This window comes from Jaculus jaculus, chromosome 18 (genome assembly GCF_020740685.1).
Source record: "Jaculus jaculus isolate mJacJac1 chromosome 18, mJacJac1.mat.Y.cur, whole genome shotgun sequence".
NCBI classification, from domain to species: Eukaryota; Metazoa; Chordata; class Mammalia; order Rodentia; family Dipodidae; genus Jaculus; species Jaculus jaculus.
This window is the reverse complement of record NC_059119.1, coordinates 5780656-5802152: the sequence shown is the minus strand read 5'-3', so window position 1 is coordinate 5802152 and position 21497 is coordinate 5780656. Positions and strand designations below refer to the sequence as shown.

Here is a 21497-nt window from a genome sequence, read left to right as displayed (position 1 = left end):
TCAGTGAGCTAGGTATAGTGGTATGCACCTGTAGTCCCAGCTAGTCTTGAAGGTGACATTGGAGGATGATTTAACCCCAGAAATTTAAATCCTGCACAATCTAGCAATATCCCTGCTCCAAAGAAGTTCATTAAGAAATAAAAATTTAGGCAAGCTTAGTGACAAAAGCATGCTATTTCTCTGCAATTTTCTTGAATTTCAAACATTCTTACCTCTTTTTATCAGCTTGTGCATGTGGTAAAAATATATATAACATAGGCCAGGAGTGGTCATGTACTCTTTTAATCCAAGCACTCAGGAGACAATTGTAGGAGGATCACCATGAATTCAAGGCCAGCCTAAGACTACATAGTGCCTTCCAGGTCAGTCTGGGCTAGAATGAGGTGTGTGTGTGTGTGTGTGTGTGTTATCATGAAATCGACGGCTTAAATAATTTTCAGGTGTATAACTCAGTGGCATTATCTGAGCCATCCCCACCATCCAGCACCAGTCTTTCACCCTGTATCACCACCGTTCATCTATAAAAGTTGAATTTGAAGCTCCAATGAGCCAAATATAAAGATAAATAAATGTACACAACTGGTACATGGTGTAATGATTAACAAAAGGGACAGTGGTTTCGATAAACTTAAGTCTCAACTCCTGCTCCTCAAAGCCGGCCAAGCACTCTCTGGACTGAGCCTGTTCCTCCTATGAAGGGTAAGAGCATCGATGTACACCTCATGAAGTTATCCTGAAAGTGAAATGAATTCGCATATGTGCAGACTGTGAATGATGTCAAAATACAAAGCAAACGCACAAACAAAAATACAAGAAAGGATGTTACCATCCTCCCAGCAGTAAGTTCTATTTGTTATAAAGAAGACCAGCCCCAGGCTGGAGAGATGGCTTAGCTTGCCTGTGAAGCCTAAGGACCCAGGTTCGAAGCTCAATTCCCCAGGACCCACGTTAGCCAGATGCACAAGGGGATGCACGTTTGGAGTTCATTTGCAGTTGGAAGCCCTGGCACGCCAATTCTCTCTCTGTCTGTAGCTTTCAAATAAACAAAAAATAAAAAAATAAAAAGAATACCAACCTCTCCAAACTGCAAAAGATCAGAAATCAATAAAACAGTGTGCTTTGTTTCCTGCCTGCCCTTCTGCATGGGCATGTCAGCCTCCTCCTCTTCCTTAGTCACTGCTAGGCTTATCTGTCCCTGTATTGATGGTTCTGTGGGCCACAATGACCCAAAACGAGGGCGCTGCCAAGGGCCACAGCACTGCTGGGCCTGGGAACCCACAGCAGCTCCTCTCTCCCACCCTCAAATATTTATTGAGCTGGGGCATACTATACATAATTACCCCCACTTCATATGTTATGGAGACTTCCAGTGTATGTCTTTATTATTATTTCTTTATTTATTGGAGGGGTGGAGAATATGGGTGCACCAGGGCCTCTAAACACTGCAAACAAACTTCAGATGCATGCGCCACCTTGTGTTTATGTGTGTACTGGGGTATCAAATCTGGGTCCTTAGGCTTTGCAAAAAAGCACCTTAACCAGTAAGCCATCTCTCCAGCTGTTGTGTCTTGAGTTTTGGCCCCATGATTTTACTTATGGAGAAAGAGGACCACCAATGCCATCATTTACCCTGCCATATAAGCACTGTAATTTGAAGTGAAATCCTTCAATTCCAAGGCCGATTTCAAGGTCAATGCATTTCCCACTATACTGGGGAGACTCCGAAGGCCATGCGGAACTATCAACAACAGATTTGACTGGACATTACAGAGCATCCAATTAGTAGCAGATCAAAGAAGTTAGGAGGTTCGTCTTTCTTACCTGATGAGAAAATCTGAATAAATCTGGATTGGGTGCTCAGGGTTGCTGTGACAGACTGGACAGAGACATCAGTAGACATTGTCCACTGTGTCCTCTTTGATGGGCACACTGGCTTCGCCCTCCTGCCCGTTGCCCCTTCTGTAGGATGAGGCTCCCTTTGAAGCCTCACAGTTGCCATCCCCGAAAGAAGAAAATGCAAGAAGTCATACAGGGCTAAAGGCCCACGTCAACCAGACCTGCCCCATCACAGTCTTCTCGGAGAGTGCCACCCACATATTGCTGCTTGTAACTGAGTGCGTGGCATCAACAGTTGCTCCCTGCTATGGGGACAGAGGTGGGATTAGCTCACGGGCATCTGCGACATGCTGAATGTTTGGGGCAATCTTTTCTTTAGTGCCTCTCTTCTCAAGGCTGCCTGGTTATTTTCTGAGGCTCCGTGAAAGCACCTGGAAGCTCTTTACACCCAGAGCCTGAGACTTACCATCTTGTTCTGCCCACATGGCACAAGACTTGGTCTGAGGGCTTGACCAGTGAGGGGTGATCACACATCACTACCTTCCCAGGAAGCATCCGGGAGTGAAAACTGCTAAACCCAGTGACGGAGGAGAAATCACAGGACATGTCCCTGACATCCTGGTATCCGACCCCAAGTCATTGATGCTTAGACCCATGGAGTGACGAGACCCTTAGGAAGATGGGAGAGTCACCTCAGTCTGCCCAGCTCAGCATTACAAGCAGGAAAGACAGCGGATGAGTTTGTATCTGTTTTTGTCATCTCACTCAATTTTATCGATAGAGAGGAAATGTTTGCACAGATCATAGCAACATTCTTTCTAAAGTCTGATTTCCTTTCACTTATTTTAACTCCTTTGATGCCAAAGACAGGTTGGGTAGATACAGGGGCGGTCGAGAAATACCTGCCTTGGGTCATTGTCCGAGTTTTATCCCAGTTGGACAAAAATTTGCTGGTAATTTTTTTTTATTTGGCAGGGGGAGGGAGAGAGAAAGAATGGGGCCACCAGGGCCTCTAGCCACAGCAAACAAAATCCAGATACATGTGCCCCCTTGTGCATCTGGCTTATATGGGTCCTGGGGAATTGAGCCTCGAATGGGGGGGTCCTTAGGCTTCACAGGCAAGTGCTTAACCACTAAGCCATCTCTGCAGCCCTTTCTTCATATTTATTTTTATCACTCTACCTCCATTTTCTTTAAACTACAGATGTTGTGGTTGGAGAAATGTCTCCGTGGTTAAAGGTGCTTGCTTGTAAGTCCTGACGACCTGGGCTCGACTCTCCAACATCCACGGAAATTCAGATGCCCTGGATGTCATTGACAGTGGCCAGAGGGTCTGGCGTGTCCATGTCTGTCCCTGTCTCTACTTACAAATAAAATCATAACAATATAAAATAAGGACATTTAAACTATATACATTTAAAGGAGATAAAGTGCCATATTCCACTAAGTGCTCCATTTTCATGCTTAAATAAATGAAGAGTGTAATTTAAAATACCCAAGAGTAGAGCAAACTAAAGAATTACAAGCACCATCCTCAGCTCTGTGCCTCTGCCCAAAGGTAACCACTAGATCTTTTTCATTGATTTTCAGAAAAAAAATTGACCATGCCCATACCAGTATCTCTATTTCATTTGCATGGGCTATTTCAAAAATGAAAGAAATCAGTCCTTTTTCTGTCACACGAGTTATAAATATCTTTCTAAGTTGTCACTTCTCTACTTTTTCATATAAATTGACAGGAATGGATGTTTCTGTACACATATTCCTACCTCTTTCCCCTGTCCTACGCTATTACCCACAGCTGGTTCTAACCCATCATAAAGGAGCATTACACTTTATATAATTATCCCTTACTGGTAGCTACTACTCCTGCTTTTTTCTTTTTGCTATTACCAACAATAACACAGCAAACATGCTTGTACATTTCTCTGTAGCTGTGTTCACTTATATACGGAAATACCTGCCAGAGCAGTTGCTACGCAAAATGATGAATACTTTAATAATTAAATGAATTTTGCAAATTTTCTTCCAACAGTGACCCAAGCTACCAGTCCTGGGCCCCAGGTCAGCGTCGAGTCAGACTTGCTTCTTCATAATATAACCCGAAAAGGGGCCTTGACATGTGGTTTCTCACAGTCTTAGTTAAGAAGTCTCCATTTGCTGTTTAATTTCTCTCTTCCCTTCTGAGCACACCCGGACATGTATTCATAATTTCTACTACTTTTCATTTTCACTTTTTGGTAATTGACTACTCATATGCCTCATCTATCCCCTGCCCCCTGCAAGGCTGTTCATCATTTCTCTATTTCATTTGCATGTGCTATTTAGAAAATGAAAGAAACCGGTCCTTTTTCTGTCACATGAGTTATAGATATCTTTCTAAGTTGTCACTTCTCTTTTTTCTTTCCTGACTTAGTATGCCCTCCCCTGCTCCAGCCATCAGGCACAATGTTTGTACTGTCAAATATCAGTATTTTCCATGTGGCTTCTAGGTTTTAATTCTTTCTTTGAAAGGTCTTTCTTATTCCATAAGCATAAACTTAGCCATTCATTTGTTCAAACTTTTATGATTTAAAAAAGTGTAGTGCTAGGAATTTTTAGAAATTTTAAAGTTTTTTTTGGATTTAAATCCATGATCCACCCAGAGTTGATATGACTACTCTGAGTGAAGTCGGGACCCTGCTTATTCTTCTCCCATTATTCAGCTCTTCATGCAACATGAGTCACTGATATAGCACTTTTCCTTACTGTCTTGAAATCTCTCCATTTTGTATGTTAAAGTTTCACATGAATTGGGTTTCATTGATGAGTCTTCATTCTTATTTCTTGAGCTACCTTGTCTCTTAATAACAAACTATTTTAATTGTTGTAGCTTTAAAATAGTTTTAGTTATCATTGTGTGCTAATTCTTTATTTTGCTTTTCATTTTGAAGAATATTTCTGATTAATGTTCATAATTAGTCTTATAAATGAACTTCAGAATTATTTTGACTTATACTAACATTGTAAAAAGGACCATTTTAATTGGGACTTCATTCAATTTGTAAATTAATTAGTGAGCAAGTGATATTTTTCTTTTCAATTGTTTTGAGGCAAGCCTAACAGACTGGCCTTTTTTTTTGAATGTGAGAGAGCGAGAATGAAAGAGGGAGACAGAGACGGAATGAGAGAGAGAACTGGTGTGTCAGGGCCTCCAGCCCCTTCACTGAAACTCCAGGCGGGTGCCTCCTCTCGTGTCACGTGCAATCTGTGCGCTGGCGTCACTGCGTGTCCGGCTCACATGTGACCTGGACCCGGAAAGTCCTTGGGCTTCACAGGAAAGCACATTCACTGCTAAGCCATCCATCTTTCCAGCCCAAGGAAGTGATATTTTTCCATCAGACTATAATTTATCTTTCAACTTAAGTCATTTTGGGGGGGGGGGTCTGTCTATTGATTAAGGTGTTTCTTTAATAAAGGTCTTGCAAATTACTTATATTTATTCCACAGATTCTTTTGGTTGGTATTCTGAATGAGATCTTTTGCATAATTTTTATGGTTTAAGAAAAACCATTGATCTCTCTCTCTCTCTCTCTCTCTCTCTCTCTCTCACACACACACACACACACCCACTCACTCACTCACTCACATATACACACTCCAATTCATCTCTTCTCTGAATTCTATGTCTTTTATTGTTTTCCCACATTTCCTGGCCTTGCATACTACTTTGAATGTAAATTATTCATAAGGGTGATATTTGTCAAGACATTTAGTCAGCCAATATCTGACGAGTGCGGGTTTAGTGAGGACTGTGCCACTCCTCACAGCCAGCCAGGAAGCCGGCACTTCCCAGCACAGCTGCTCCCCCACCCCGGCCCTCAACCAGCCCATGTGCTCTCAGCTCCTGGACCATCCCACGATGCCTCTTGTTTCTGAGATTTCGTGGATCCACTTTGTTTATTTCTCACTGCCCAGATCTCTGCTAAATAGGCACTTCCTTCCAGAGGCCCTCCCGAGCCCTGCTGAAAGCGCCGTCCCCTGGCTCTGTTCTTCTGTAGCTCACTGACATTTCCTTTGGTCCTATGCAGACACTTAGACATCTACGTCCTCGCTAGACCCTCGGGCTTCTGGAAATAGAGAGGGTTCTTGTCTAACTTGGTGGTGTAGTAGCCAGGGCTCCTGCCTTGTTGGCTATGTAAGAAGTGACAAGTAGAGAGTATATTGCATTGTAGCATAGGTAGCCTACCACCAATATGATATTGTTTTATGTGTTTAATTTTATTTTAAAACTCAGAGGACGGCTGTAGAGATGGCTTAGTGGCTAAGGTGCTTGCCTGCAAATCCTAAGGATTCATGTTCAACTCTCCAAGCCCCACAAAAGCCAGATGCACAGTGATGCAGGCGCACAAGGTCGCACACGTGCACAAGGGGGCGCAGTCCTCTGGAGTTTCATTGCATGGGCATGCCAATTCTCTCTCTCTCTCTCTCTCCCTTTCACATAAAAGGGCAGTCTATTGGGCTTGCCTCAAAATAAAAAATCTCAGAGGAATTTTTTTCCCATTACATAATGTCTATTGTTTTCAATATAAAAATAATAGATTTTTTAAAAATTATTTTGAATTTTTTTGTTTATTTTTATTTATTTATTTGAGAGCAACAGACAGAGAGAGAAAGAGGCAGAGAGAGAGAGAATGGTGTGCCAGGGCCTCCAGCCACTGCAAACAAACTCCAGACTCTCGCGCCCATTTGTGCATCTGGCTAACATGGGTCCTGGGGAATCAAACCTTAAACCAGGATCCTTAGGCTTCACAGGCAAGTGCTTAGCCACTAAGCCATCTCTCCCGCCCAAAATAATAGATTTTTAAATGGTGGAATAAATGAATTATATGGTGGAAAGTCATAGTTTTCCTATGCAAGTCTTCGTAAATTCCTTGTAATTTCAACTCTCTGTCCTTAAAGGGGTCGTGTTCACCCAGCTTCCCAGTAAACACATATTATTGTTGTGGATTGTGTGTTGATATTCCTCCACCCCACAAAGTCATGTTAAAAGGAAATTCCCAGTTTGATGGTGTTTGGAGGTGTGGTCTTTGGGACCAGGAGTGGGGTTGAGGCCCATGAGCGCAGGTGAAGTTGGCTAGCGACCTGAGGGGCCATGATGAGGAGCAGAGACTTCAGAGGGGTGAACCCTGGCTACAGCCTTGCCTGTTCTGCTCACTTCCTACAACGTTGGGTCATGCGTTTAACCCGGGATGCTTGCACCTATGGAGATACGGGAGGGGGTAATGGTCATGGGGTGCTCCCCTTGGGGCCGCTGTGAGGATCACAAGCGAATTTAGGTGACAGTCTTGCCAAGGGGCTCGGGCATGAAGCACCTGGATGCTGGCATTGTGCCACAATGGTCCTCAGCACATCTCATGGCCCATGGGATGCTCTCCTCTCCTAATGATGTCACAGAGAGGAGGCCAGAATGAGGTGAATCACCCCCACTCTCAGACATACTAGGGTTTTGATACTTCCTTACAATGATAAACAGATATTTAAAATATTGTATTTATTTATGAGAGAGAGGCACAGAGACAGAGAGAGAGAGAGAGAGAGACTGGATGTGCCAGGGCCTCTAGCCACCATAAACAAACTGTAGACATGTGCACCACCTGGAGCAACTGGCTTTACGTGGGCACTAGCGAATTGGCCCCAGGTCCTTTGGCTTTGCAGGCAAGTGCCTTAACCGTGGAGCCATTTTGCCACCCCCCAAAATCATATATTTAAAATACCTAGTTATTGCTTTATTCCATTACTCATTTCTCCACTATGAATTGATAGATGTTTCTGTGCTGCCTGTGTTTCCTGTGTGTGAAAGGAGTTGTCGTCAATGGACACATCATGCACACACCTCCCGGGGTGAGTGTGAGGGCTGTCCATGGGGACCCCACAGTGTTCTCACTGAGATCAGAGCCAACAGTGAGTCTATCTGCAACCTTACTGGACTCTGCCAAACTGCTTTCAAAATCATTTTGTTAAATTCAATTCATAAATGCCTTTTGGCTTCATTGCTATTGTGAATGGAAAAAAAATATAAGACATCATGTCACTTGTAGGCAGATAAAAATACTACAGACTTTGGTGTATTAATCCAAAATCTAGCAAGTGAGCTAAGCCCTCTCATTTATTATATGTAGTAATTTATCAGCAAGTGATTAGACTCTTAGGTGAATAATCCTATTGTTTATTGTAAGTGTCAATTTTGTTTCTTTTTGCCTTTAGTCTTCTGTTGGTGTGCGTGTAATATGTGTGGCGTGTGGTGTGTGTCTGTGTAGTGTAAGAATGTGTGTACAGATGCTTGTGTCCCGTGCCTATGTGCACGGAGGCCCGTGGAGAACGCCAGGCGTCCTCCGTCACTCTTCTGCCTTGTCTTCTTGAGAAGGATTATTTCACTGACCCAGAGTTGCTGTTATCTTTTGTCTTTTATGTTTATTGTTGGTTTGTATTGTTCAGACTAGCTGACGAAGGAGTCCCAGTGCTTCCTCTGTTCCTGCCACCCCTCCCCCACCACAGGACTGTGGCTATAGGCATGCATGGCCACACCCACCTTTTTTACATGGGTTCTGGGAATCGAACTCAGGTTCTCATGCCTATGTGGAAAGCACTCTTATTCATTGAGCCGTCTCCTAGTCCCTTGATGTTGTTCCTTCCTGTCTAAATGTTTGCATATTTCATTTCCTGTCACAGTCATATTACACTGCAACCCGTGGAGCTACGTTAATAAAAACAATAATGCAATAGTAAAAATATTTTCATGATTCTAAGTTTTCAAAGGGTACTGCACAACCAGCAAAACAAGTCTGTGATGACAGAAATCAAACTAGTGATTATCTGTGGGTCACAGTGGACTCATTGTGAAATGTTACGAGGAGATTTTCTGAAGAGGAGAAGTGCATCGTATCATTTTCTTGGCTTTGATACAGTCATGGGTTCTGCATTTGTGGCTTAATAAACTGGGGAAAAGGAAAATGAATTGCATGGGTACCAAATATGTGAAGGTTCAGTTATTAACATAGCATCTCACTGTACTCACTGAGTGTCGAAAGTCATCTGGAGATGGCTGGCATGCCCAGGAGGCTGTGCGCAGACTGTGTGCACGTGCTGGGATGTCCCGATCACTGTGTGCACATGCTGGGACATCCCTATCACAAGAGCTGTTGGTTTTGGCATCCCCGAGGGTCCTGGAAGCCATCTCTGAGGACATGGGCGGGGGGGGGGGGGTCCATGCTTTTCAGAACTCACTCAATTGTTCCCTAAACACTTGTGCATTTTATTGCTTGTGTTCATTTTCTTTCTGGTTGCTAGGAGCTCTTCATGAAAGAAATGAGTCCTTTATGCTGAGTGGCAAATATTTATTCCCAAAATAAAATTAAGTATTTCAAATTTGCTTATTCTTCCATTTGAAAGTTCATGGAGATAAATGATCAATCTATATACTGTCCAAATGTTCAATCCCAGTTGGGATGCTTTCTCCTTATGAAGGTTCTTAGAGATTCTCTCATGTGATCTTCCAGATGCTTTTATGCTTTTTCGTAGTTGCAGTTTATGTATTGATGTTTTTAATGCATTTGGAATTCACTTGTACATAATTTTATTCGAGATCAGCATGTTAGTTCACAATTAGAATTTCTAATGTTCACTATCCTTATATTTATAGAATAAGCCTCTGGGTGGTAGTGTAATATTTTTCCCATGCATAATAAGATATGATTTATTTATTTTAAATATGTATATACATATATATCACTTGCTCTACTTACATAAGTCTGGGGAAAACTATAACTGAAATGATCATGCATCCACTGACAGTGCTCTGCCTAGTTTTGTTTTAAACAAACATGCTAATATTTTTGTTATTATTATCAAGTCAAAATACCTTAATATGATTTGTGAGAAGAAACCAATATATTTTCTTATTGGTTCTATTTACACATTGTGGAAAAAGATATTAATGTCAGCACTTCCAAATAGAGCAGTGATGACTTCACAATATAAGGGTGTGTTGAATAACTTCATTTTTTTCTTTTATGGAAATTTACTTAGAATATACTTCCTAAAAAATTCTATATTGAGGATCACCTGAGGGTACCAGTCTATCATTTGTGTTCTTTGAGCATCTAGTATTTTTTAAAGCTTTCTCCTTTAAAAAACATTGGCAACTTTAGTATATGAACATACTATAAATTGATTGTACCCCCCCCCAGTTTATTCTCTTCTGTCCCCTCTTCCCCACCCTCATTCCACCAAGACCCTTTCACGGGGATACTGATAGTCTCTGAGGAATCGTGGGTGTACCGCTGAGTTCTTGAGCAGAGGACAATGCCCTATCATGATATAATATTATCACTGGGGTTATTACTATTTAATATAGGTGTGTAGGCAGGCCAGAGGCTCACTACATAGCTGGGGATAACCTTGGACTTGGTTTTGGCATAAACTTGGCTCTGATCCTGCTGTCTCCATGTCCTGAGTGCTGGATTAGAAGCATATATCTTCAAGCCTCGTTCATGTAGTGTTGGGGTTAACCCAGGGCTTCGTGTGTTTTAGGCCAGCACTCTAGTGACTGAGCTACATCCCCAGCACGTGTAATATTATTTTAGTATTCGTAAATATATAGTATGTTAGTGTTATGTTCATATATGTATGCATGCTCATGAATGTGTCTGTGTATGTGTATGTGCATGTGAAAACACTCATCATTTGCTGGTATTGAAGATGTCTACACCTGGTTTCTGAATGCTATTGGCCTACACTTTTTGGTTTTTACTGTCCACTACAAGTTCTTGACAACTAGGTCACAGTAAACTCATTTAAAAAATATCGGATAGTTTTTCTTTTCTTCAGTTCTGTGAAACCACATGAAGCGGGTGCATTTTGTAAGGGAAATATTTTACTGGCTAGCAAATCTTTAGTTACATGAGCTTTACAACTCTTGAGGAGACGACATTACTTTCTGTTTGTCCTCATCCAAATTTTGCAATCCTTTAACTTCCAGTCAGGATGGCCTTCCAATGAAAAGCTCACTTTCCTCATACTGTTGGGTAATATTTCCTCTTGCTTTCTGCCTGTGCTTTTTGTCCCATTAAATCCCAGATAGCCCAAGGAGGACGCTGTGACTCGGGGTTTCTGGCTGATTCCTCAGGAATTTCAGGGCCAGAGTCAGGATAAGAAGGCAAGAGGCTCAGGAAGAGAGTGGGGAATGGCTACATCTCGGGTGGCAAAGGGCAGCATGGCACACTGTGACCGTGTGTCAGCAAAAAAAGCTCAACAGTGCCTTGTTTATCTCAACCATAAAGCAGGATTAAGTAACTTATTTTGTTTTATTTTGTGTTGTTGGCAGGAATTAGTTATATTTATGTGATGAGATGGGCTTATGAATATCAAATGAATTCAAACCAAAAACAAATAAATAAGACAGCTTAATGCAGCACATATGGAGTGTTCAGTCAACATCATTAATTGTTGGTATCATGATTATTGAAGGGGAAATGAAGCGGTACGCCCAGGCTTGAAGAAATGCAAGTTCCTAACGTGGTCACCACGGACCACCCTCCTCTCACCTCTCGCTCCTCTCCTCCCCACCTGGTCATCTCCCATGCGAATGCTCTCCCAGCCTGGCAGGTAACTGTGCAGTCTCAATACATGAAGCATGGCAGTCTGTGTCTGGCCGTGACTACACATGTCACAGAGGACCCGAAACTTGCGCTCCCACCTCACACAGTCAGCTTTAACAACGAAGGCTGGGCCAGATTACAAAATGTCGTTATTGTAGGTTTCTACTCATGCCTGATTAATGATTTATTTGCTCATTTGGCAAGAATTTATATGCCTATGGTGTGTAAATCCTGGATGAAATAGAGTGTTAAATCCATCGTCACTCTTAATTAACAAAATTCTGCCAAGAAGAGGCACAGAGTCACTTGCTTTACAGTGTTTAAGTTAATGCATGGATATTGACTATCTGTAATTGAATCTACCCATACGCACACGTTCGGTTAACTGGATCTTTTAGATCTGTATTGTCCTATATGGTATCCCATAGCTAGCTATATGTGGCTAACCAAACTTAAACGAATAAAAACTGAGAATTGAAGAGACACAGCAGGCAATTTGCAGAGCTCAGTAACCACTCTGTGAAGACTAATAAGTCACATCATGGGTAACAGTTCTTGGTCATTCCTGCCATCCTGCGAAGCAGCTGCGGACAGCTGTGCTTTTGAAGGGTGTTTCAACAATAATTAAAGTTGTGATAATGATGGAAAACAATGTGAGCTATGTCTATATAAGGTTCCTGTCTATAGTTCTTATAATCATAATGTCTATTTTTTTTCTAGAAATGTGCACCAAGGTTACTTATCCTGGTAATTTGCCCAAATGCTCCAAAATTCAGATATCCTGAATGAATGAAGCCTAAATTAAGGTCATTACTTGATTTATTAAGGCAGTCTTAAAGGCTACTCTTTCTTTAGCTTATTCTTGACCCATCGCTCACTGTTAGCTCTGCCTCTGTTTTCTGCCACTTATGTGCTTGTGGGTGCAAACAGGTGCCATTTCCTGGTCACCATCAGTTGTAAAACATTTGTCCACCTGGGCTACTTTCCTGGGGTCATCACTGGGCATGCTCTTTGCTTTTGATACATGAGTGAATCCTTCCCCCAAATCACTGCCCCTTCCCAACAGTATTTGCTGACCAGCCCTGGTAAAAATAGATAGCTTATCATCACAGTGTTTCCTGCTGTGTATGAATCAGAAGTCAGATTGACAGGGGTCCAATGTGTCCCAGTGTGGAGGTCATTCTTTCCACAAGCTCCCTTGCAGGTCACCTGAGTGGTAAAATATACAAGACTCAAAATGAGGACCAGGGAACCCTGTGTCTAGGGGTTTCTCCCACACTTCCTGGGTGCTGTGTTAGCAAAGAGGTGATAGTCAACTAGGAGAGGATGAGGCTGCTGCCATGTTCATTTAGTCAGTCACCTCTTCCTCTCCAGTCCTGAGGAGTAGCAAGGTCCTTAGGAGAGTCTATGAGGAAAAGGGTCCCATGCCCTTTTATTGAAATGTATGATTTTTTTTCTTTTTTTGATGTCCAGAGCTATGGTTGATGCACTTGCTACAAGGGTGTTCTTTTAGTCCATTGAAAGCCCATCTTAATCAGGTATTGTGGTCTTAAGCCAACGCGTTCACCCCAAGTCCTGTCCCCATGCTGGTTCATTTGTTCCCTTAGGAAGGGCGCGCACAGAGCTGCCCTGAGAATGCCTCAGCTCAACTGACGCTAAGCTGAGCCGAGCACGGCGGGAGGCTTCAGGCTTCAGGCAGAGAACCAAGCAGCACTAGAGATCTGCGTCCATCGGCCTGTGGATACAAGACACAGACCTCAGGATCTAGCGTATTAGCCTACACGTTCAAGCCTTTCTTCTTTCATTCTTCCTTCTTAGCCCCTTGGTAATGTGACCACTGTGTCTGTCCATCATGCCAGGCAAAGTAGCCAGCTCCTTGGCTTTAGGTTGCACTCAACCTATCCCTATGCCTCAGCCCTCTAGGAAGCCTCTCTTTTCTTGATTAGAACAAAGACCCAAGGCTCTGTCTGGTCTATTGCCACCTATGGGGCTAACCCCTTCTTACTCTGATGTTATCTAACCTCAACACCACACCCATTCTTGCAGCAGGTTCCCCATGCCCAGTTCCTGTATGAAGCCAAACTTGCTTGAGTGCCCGGTACCATGAGCTTCAGCTACTCTTCCCCGAGTCCCTCTAAACTGGTAACCAGTGGTAGCCCTTTTCTACTGGCTGCCTCGCCACTACCTCTTCCTGTGACCCTGCCACGACATTCTTCCCATGCCGAAGCCACTAAGGGCCTTCGCATTTATAGGGGAGTCTATTTGAATATCTCTCTCCCAAACGACGTGCAGGTGTCCGAGGTAATGTTCATGTTTACTTACCATTGTATCCCCATATGTGAAGAATAAACCTGGCAGCTGAGGTGGAAATGCCCCTGTGTTCACTGTATCAGTAAACAGTAACTTTCCTGAGCTGTCAGAAACAGAACATGGGATACAAAAAAAAAAAAAAAAATGCTTTGGGTTCAAAATCCCGGGATCAAATCCAGGCTCTGCTATTTCTGCAAACAAGTGCCTTTAACTGCTTAGGCACTTCTTCAGCCCATACTCCACCATTTCTGAGTCAGGGAAGCTTGGGTAGTGGATGTGCCTCTCTGAACTCTAGTCTTCCCATCAGTGCAATGGTCATAATTTCGGTCCCAGGTGGCTGTGAAGGTAGGAGTTAATGTATACTGACTGAGCTTTCAGTAGTCTCTCAGTGAACCACAGACATCATTATCATCATCATATTGTGGGCCAGGGCTGGTAAGTCCTTTCTAGTGAGGCCCCAGGGCTCCATAGGAAGAAGTGCCGGACACCCGAAAGGAAACAGATAGTAACATTTTTTATTAAATATTACAGTGGATCAAAAAGTACAAAATATCTCTTGCCTGCTATGTGATTGGGAAACTATTGGCACGTAATACAGTATCAAAAGCAGTAATAAGTACAATTTGGAAAACATACAAAATCGAGTGTTTATAGTTGGCTCAGCATTCTCCCGGTAGTGTTTAAACTATCGCAAAGGTTACTCAATAACCTCTCCATTGGGCAACTATATAACATCACTGGGCCATGTTACTATATACAAATAATCACCTTACAGAGCATAGAGGTTACATAGCCGGAATCACCGAAAAGTATACAATATTTACAACACAGGAAATTTTAAAAAAGTATAAACAGCCAAGAGACTATGCTGTTATTCTTCAGACATTTCAACCATGGGGAGACAAGCAGAATATCAAATACATCAACAGCCAACACTGGAGTTTAAGTGCGCAACATCATCACTCCAATGGTGTGGGTCTCACCAGGGCGAAATCACTCCCATTTCTTTTGAAACTCAGGACAAGAGTCAAACTGGACCAGATGGGACTTGGTTGACCACCACCAAATGTGACTTTGTGGGACAACAAGTGAAGAGAAATAAATGGTTCTCTTTGAAGGCACACTACATAAAATATTTTTTTTTGTGTGTGTGGGACCACTTCGAAATTTCCATCAGACACACCAACACAGTGAGATACAGTACTTGAGAATTCATGCACCAGGTCAGAGAGTTGTGACGGCAACACTGAGTTTGAACAAATCCTTCTGTATGTGCCCTGATAAGCAAGTGAACTTAAGAGCTTTTAGCTAGAAAATAAATAAGTCAGTCCTGTGGCAAATATTACAAGGTTGAATCATTTACTGAGAGACTACTTAGGTCTAAAACTTGGTTCTCATTTTGTTTTACTTTATTGTGTTACTTAAATTTGAAGTTGAGTTGCTAAAAGTCAAATCAGAAGTTGCATGGAAAGTTTTGTTTTATTATTTTAAAAAATATTTGAAATCTCCAAAATCTCCAATAAATCACAGACTGAGTGCATTCTGAATTGCAACATTTCTTGGAAGCCACACTCAGGAAATAGATTTATGACTCTAGTGACAATTAGACTCTGCAGTTTCCTTTACAGAAAGACCAGTCACAATGGTTTGATTGCACAAAGGCTTGTGCAATGTCATTCAATAATAAGGCCCCTTGAACTCAAGCAATGCAAACAAAGTCCTATTTAAGACTGTTTATAACCAGTTTTCAGCCAATGGAGAACTCAATGGTCTTTCTGAAAAATTTCCAAGATCTCTGTTGAGAGTTTTCAAGCAAACAACATACTGCTTCTGTTGAGGATGTACCCCACTCCCATGTCTCTTTTATTTGTCCTGATGTTTTGCCGAGGGTCGAAACTTCCTCAAGTAGTAACGGGCGAATCTATTCTCAGAAGACGTGAGACAAACAAAAGCTAGGCTATGTGAACGGTGTTTGAAAGTCACGTGTTCGAACTGTGCTGTGATGAAACCAGACTGAAATGAATGCACTGGGGAAAGCAAATGCCCCACATTGCAAGTGGACAGGCGAGCTCCTGTGGGGACAGATGGGCCCCCATTTTCTCTGAGAGACAAACTTGTTCTCATGAAATCACGTGTGATCCAGCCCATGCCTTCTATAGAATCACCAGGCTCATTATCTCCCACATACGTCGTTCTGATTCTGTGACCATTTAATTTAGTGCAACTTTCTTCTATGTGTGTTCAGGCCAGCATCTTTGCTGGCTGGAACTGACATTGTTTTATTTTCCCCTCATTCTTGTGCAAGTAGCAGGATGCCCTTGCATGCACATTGGATGATCTAAATTCTATTCATCTAGCTATGGTTCTATTAAATATATATTTATATATTATTCCACAGGAAGGTAAATAATTAATTGAAGCAAATGGAACTCTTAACACTGGACCTCCACATTCTTTTATTTCCACCTTTGGATATTAAGTATGTTACATGGAATATTTGGCTTCATCTCATGGCGACATTGCAGTACAAACGAACGGCATGCATGGCTTTGCGTAAGAGCCGCAGTTTCACTGTCACTGGTTTGGATTATTTTGCAGTAGAGTTACATATTTAGAAGTTGAAAACGGTCATCATTTTTTCCCATAGACTTAAATATGTCAGAGGTAAAAGACTTGGTTAACTCTGGTTTTAAAGTTTACTGGTAGAGTTAGGGGAGGGGGCGTGGGCTGGGGAATTCATTAAAGCAGCCTTTGGCAGGGGTGGTGGGGCCGGGTTAGCAAATCCACACTGTTGGTGGACTTGGTGTTCTTAGACACGTCCACCCTGATGCCACATCTCTCGGGAAGGGTGAGAGTACAGGGGCAAGAGTGACAGTTGGCACTCTCCACAACTGAGGCCTGCCCCAGCATCTTGGTCATTCCCTTCCAACAATAAAAGAAATCTGAAAGCAGACAGGAGCTAACAGGTGGTCAAAAACTCCATTACAAGCACTGGGCATGGGCATATACCCCCCAAACCCAGAGCAGATGACTTGGTTTTGAAATGGGTAATTCAGATATTCCCAAAGATGCAACCTAGGAATCTCTTCTTAGGAAACTCAACGAACCAGGTGATGGAGACAGCAGTGGCCTGCCACTCCACAGTCCCAGGCTGGTGGTCAGGTCTTCGGCCATTCCTCCTCGGCTGGGCGGTTGAGCTCCGTGCTTCCCCAGCCCACTTCCCCGACCATAAAGGACACAGTGCCAACACCAATGCCACTCTACCTCTTGTTCTAATTTCTGAAATTCCTGAAATATCTGTGCAATCCACAAGTATGTCCTCTAGCTCCTGCCATAGCTTGCTGACAGTGAGGCTTGGGTCTTCTGTGGCACATGGGGCTGGTTCTCACAGCCTGGACAAGGTGGGCAGTGCTCCGTATTTTCACATAACCCAAAACTTCAAAGCAAAGCATCTGGCCAGTATCTAAGCACTCTCAGCTTTGCTGTTTCTGAGGAATGAGCCGCTGCGCTGCAAGAACGCGGCTGCACTCCTCCTTCTTCCTCTGCTCCACGCCAATCCGTTTGCTTCAATTTGTAAACAGTAACTTGACCACCCAAAGCTGCTCAAAATGGTAAGATGTGGAAAAATGACACACACATCAACAACTAGGACCTCAGTCAGCCTTGAAAACAAAAACAAAACAACAGCAACAAAAACAAAAACAGAGGGCCTGCAAACAGAAGCGATACTGTTTAATTAAAAAAGAGGTGAGGCAGGGGGGACTGGAAGGAACAAAGAGAAAACAGAACCACCTGTATATAAATTAGGTGAGGAAACAGTGATGTGGGTAGCTTTAAGAAGCAGCTATATACAGTTTAACAGTGTTTACTTCTCTGGATTTTTTGAGAGATAGTGTCAAAATGAAAGATTCTTGAAATTCCACTGTACATTGCATTGATTGAACTCGGAGAGTTTTATGACGAGGGGCTTCCCTTGGCTACGCTGGCCGATCTCTCCTGGACCTTCCTTTGAAAAGCCAGCCCCTCCATCTTGTCCACATTGTTTCTTGACATCCAAATTCAGCTGGAAGTCTACTAAGTTGCTCCTGGAGAGATGCAGATCCCACTCACAAGACCAATACGCAAAGCAAGTGACCTGGACGTACCAGGACAGCCACGTTGGAGGAGGGGACAAGACTGGCCAGCCAGGCCACCGCTGTCCCAGAAAAATAGGCCTATTCACCTTGCTTCTCAACCTCTATGGCTGGGGTGAATCGTGCCCCCAGATGAGAAGGAATACTGGCTCCTAGCTCTGCAAGCCATCCCTCCAGGGTCAAAGGGATGGTCCACTGGCCGTGCGTTCCTGTCGCTGGGCAGAGCTGGGCTCGGACTTACAGTTTTGTACTGGGGTGTACGGAGGAGAGCTGGGAAGTTGGAAATGCAGCCTGAGGATTTATAGCAGCTAAAGGGTAAATGCCATTGTGCAAAAGGTCCCCGTACGAGCTTCCTACGGGGGTGGCCGCGGCCAAGTGTCTGTACAGCTGCTGAGAATTTGCTGGCGATGTGAAGATCCCACGTTGCATCACGAGCGAGTGGAAAGCCAGGGGCTGCATGAGCGGAGACAGTACAGTCTGGTTCTTCAAGTACTGGAGAGAGTGGGAGTAGCCGGCAGGGAGCCTGGAGTTGAGGCCCGAGTTACACAGGCTCCCAGAATACAAACCTGGGAAGATGGGGGAGGACAGAGGAACCTTGTGGCCTTCTGGTCCACCCCCAGAATGCCCACTGTAGGCCGCCTTGCCTCCCTCGCTCTCCTGCTCGGTGGCCTTTTCCTTCCCAGAGATGTCCTTGGATGGGTCCAGGGGAGACACAGCCCGGGCCTTCTTCCCGGCTATCACGAGGTCCAGGTCCTCCAGGCTACGCTTTATGGGCCTCGCGGCACCAATGTTCTGGGGGCTCATCTTCCGGTGCAGGATGGGGTGGACCATGCCCTCCATCTTCCTGAAATTCTCCAGTCTCACGTGGTGAGGCTTTCCTGCCCTCGCAAGTGATTCTGTGTAACTTTTAGGGGCTGACATGGTCATAGGTGATACCCGGCAGGCTTTGGGGTGACAGTCTCGACTCTGGCTGCTGACCACTTGGAAGTGGGAGCTGCCTTTGCTCTCCTGGGAGCCCGGGGCTGAGTGGGCCAAGCCAAGGACCTTGCCGGTGGGCTTGTGTGGGTTTTTTGGGAGGCTCAGATCGGTTGGTTGGTCATCAGTAGGGGGTTCTGCCGAGGCCACCTTCTTGTCCTGCAGGTGCAGCGATGCGAGATAGTTGACATGGATCTTCTCGGGGTGTTTGTGGGAGGGAAAGACACTGCTCTCCGATTCCCGGTACATGTCCCTTGGTGAGAACTTGGACGTGTGCTCATTGTGAAGATGGTGTTCGGTGTGTCGGTAGAGGCTGTGCAGGTGCGGGGAGGAGTAGAAGTCTGTCAGCAAGCTTGGCATGTGGGAGTGAGGGATCGCTCTCTTCTCTAACAGTCTATCCTTGCCCTCCTGAGCGTCTGGCTTCAGGACATAAGAGTCGGCCAGGCTGCTGAGGTGATGCTTGGAAAAGCTGCAGCGGTGGGCATCCGATCGACTCAGCTTGTCATGCTTAAAAATGTCACTGATGCTCTTTCTGTCCTCCGAAGATTTGCTTTTGAAGCTCTGGACATGCTGGATCACGGATGGCCGGCTGACCGCCATATGGTCAGAGCTCTGGCCATGGTGGGTCTGGGACAAACTCGAACACAGGTCATCCCGGACAATGAGTTTCTTCTTGCTGATCAGAGGGGGTGGGGAGCCGTACGGATAGCTGCTGGAGAGGCCGGTGCCACTCACTTGGGACAACAGCTTCTTCTTGGCCAGTGGGGACATGATCCCAGGGTTGCCCCGGGAGTAGAGCAAGGGTGTGTAATTAAGTCCGTGGTTCTCATTCATGGGCCCGGTCAGGTCCTTATCTTTGAACACGTCAAACGACTGGACCACCAAGACCTTTGGGTTCTGCTTGAGAGCTGTGTGGATGTCCTCACTGCCCAGCTGGTCCACCTTCACAGTGCAGTTGGCGATGTAGTCAGCCATGGCCGGTAACTTGTCCCCCTCCGTTTCGCTGTGGCCGGCCAGTGGTGGCTGCGTGGTGGGGATGGTGGGGAAGGACGGTGCGTCCTGCAGGGCGTCTTCGGGGCTCTCTGTGGAACGGCAGGGTTTGGCTTCTTGCTTTGAGTCTATCACAGCACTGGCAGGAGAGGCGAGGGACTGCTTGCTAGCCCCAGGGGTGGCAGCTGAATCCCTGTCGGGCACCAGAGGAGTGCTGGGGAGTGGAGGTGCGGGGCCCTTCTCCCCCGCCTCCTCGGCTTCCTGGTCACCGGCGGGACCTTGGTCAGTTTCACTGTCCTTTTCTGGGTCTGCTCGGGACGCCAGGGTCCTCGCTGCAGTGTCCTGGTACACTTCTGTATTTTTCTTCACCTCTGAAGCCGGGAGTGGTTCTGGGACGCTTTTCTGGCTTAAGGTCTCTTGCTCCTTCTCTTGCTCTGATGAAACCTAATAAAATATTGCAAGAGACAAGTCAGAAGAAAACCAAATATACTGACGTGCTTCACTGTGAGAAAAAACGCCACACGCAGCAGTTTTTCTTGAAAGCTAGCTTGTCAATCAGCTCTCCAGGTTTCCAGGAGGCTTTATTACTTCCCAATCACAGCTCTAAACAAAGAAATCTAAATTACAGAAGCATTCTGAGAAATATGAATATTCGCTTTAGTCTCTTATGAGATACCTATCAAAACACCAGTGCTATATTCTGATGGTATACGATCACTCAGCTCCTTGATTCTAGTATATAGCTTTAATTCTAAGGTTGTCTTCTTGTCAAATCAGCCAATTATTAAAATGGGTTTTAAATTACATATTGCGTTATATGACACTTCTCAGGAAGATTTTTTTAAAGCATCTCTCTTTTAAAAATTGAACCAATCCTATGTTAAAAACAAACAACTAACTTACTTCTGGCCTTTCTTTGAGAGAGCCAGTCCTTTTGCCATGAGATCTATAGAATGCACTGAAAATTAGTGGTGCTTAAACTGTGATAATTTATACTCAGTTGCCTCATGATGGGTAGCTAATGTTAAAATACTGAGCTAGCTTGACAGTAAAGTGTGCCCAACGGCTCGTGTTTTTGTGATTAAGCCTCCTACTCAATCCCCAACTTGTAAAATCGCTGAGAGGTGGAGCTTTGCTGGAGAGGGTGTACACCTGGGGGTAGACCTTGAAGCTTGTAAGCCTGGCTCCAGGCCCACTTAGACAACTTCCACTGAGATGTGCAGCAGCTTGCTGCTGGTGCCAAGTTTCCCTACCATCATGGAGCTAAGAAGATAAGCCAAAAGAAAGCCTTCCTTCCCATCAGCTGCTTCTGGTTGGGAGTTTTGTCCCAGCAACGAGAAAATAACTTCAACAAATACAAAAAAAAAAAAAAAAATGTATGCAGAGGGAATGTGTGTACCTGAGGGGTGGATGCTATTCTAGGTCTTTCTACTGCAAACTGCATGGCTATCAAAGCTAAAAATGAAGCTGTCACAGTGCAGGCAGCCAGTGCCACCCCCAATACAGCTTTTCTGTTTACTGCAATAAATTACAGTCCGTAAGGTGGGTGCTTTTTATCTGTTCCAGTTTGTGGAACTTGTGGCCTAATTTGACCCATTTATTGCATCATGGAGTC

General features: G+C 44.3%; 1 protein-coding gene across 3 annotated transcripts in view; it reads right to left on the bottom strand.

Annotated features, from left to right (window-relative positions):
* Positions 1-14279: 14279 nt before the first annotated feature.
* The window catches only part of Arid5b (AT-rich interaction domain 5B), a 189174-nt gene continuing 181956 nt past the window's right edge, over positions 14280-21497 (bottom strand). For all 3 annotated transcript variants that reach the window (XM_004657864.2, XM_045137134.1, XM_045137136.1), the window contains one exon: positions 14280-20326. In XM_004657864.2, coding sequence (XP_004657921.1) covers positions 18155-20326 — 2172 coding nt within the window. In that variant the 3' untranslated portion in view covers positions 14280-18154. The remainder of the gene's footprint in view (positions 20327-21497) is intronic.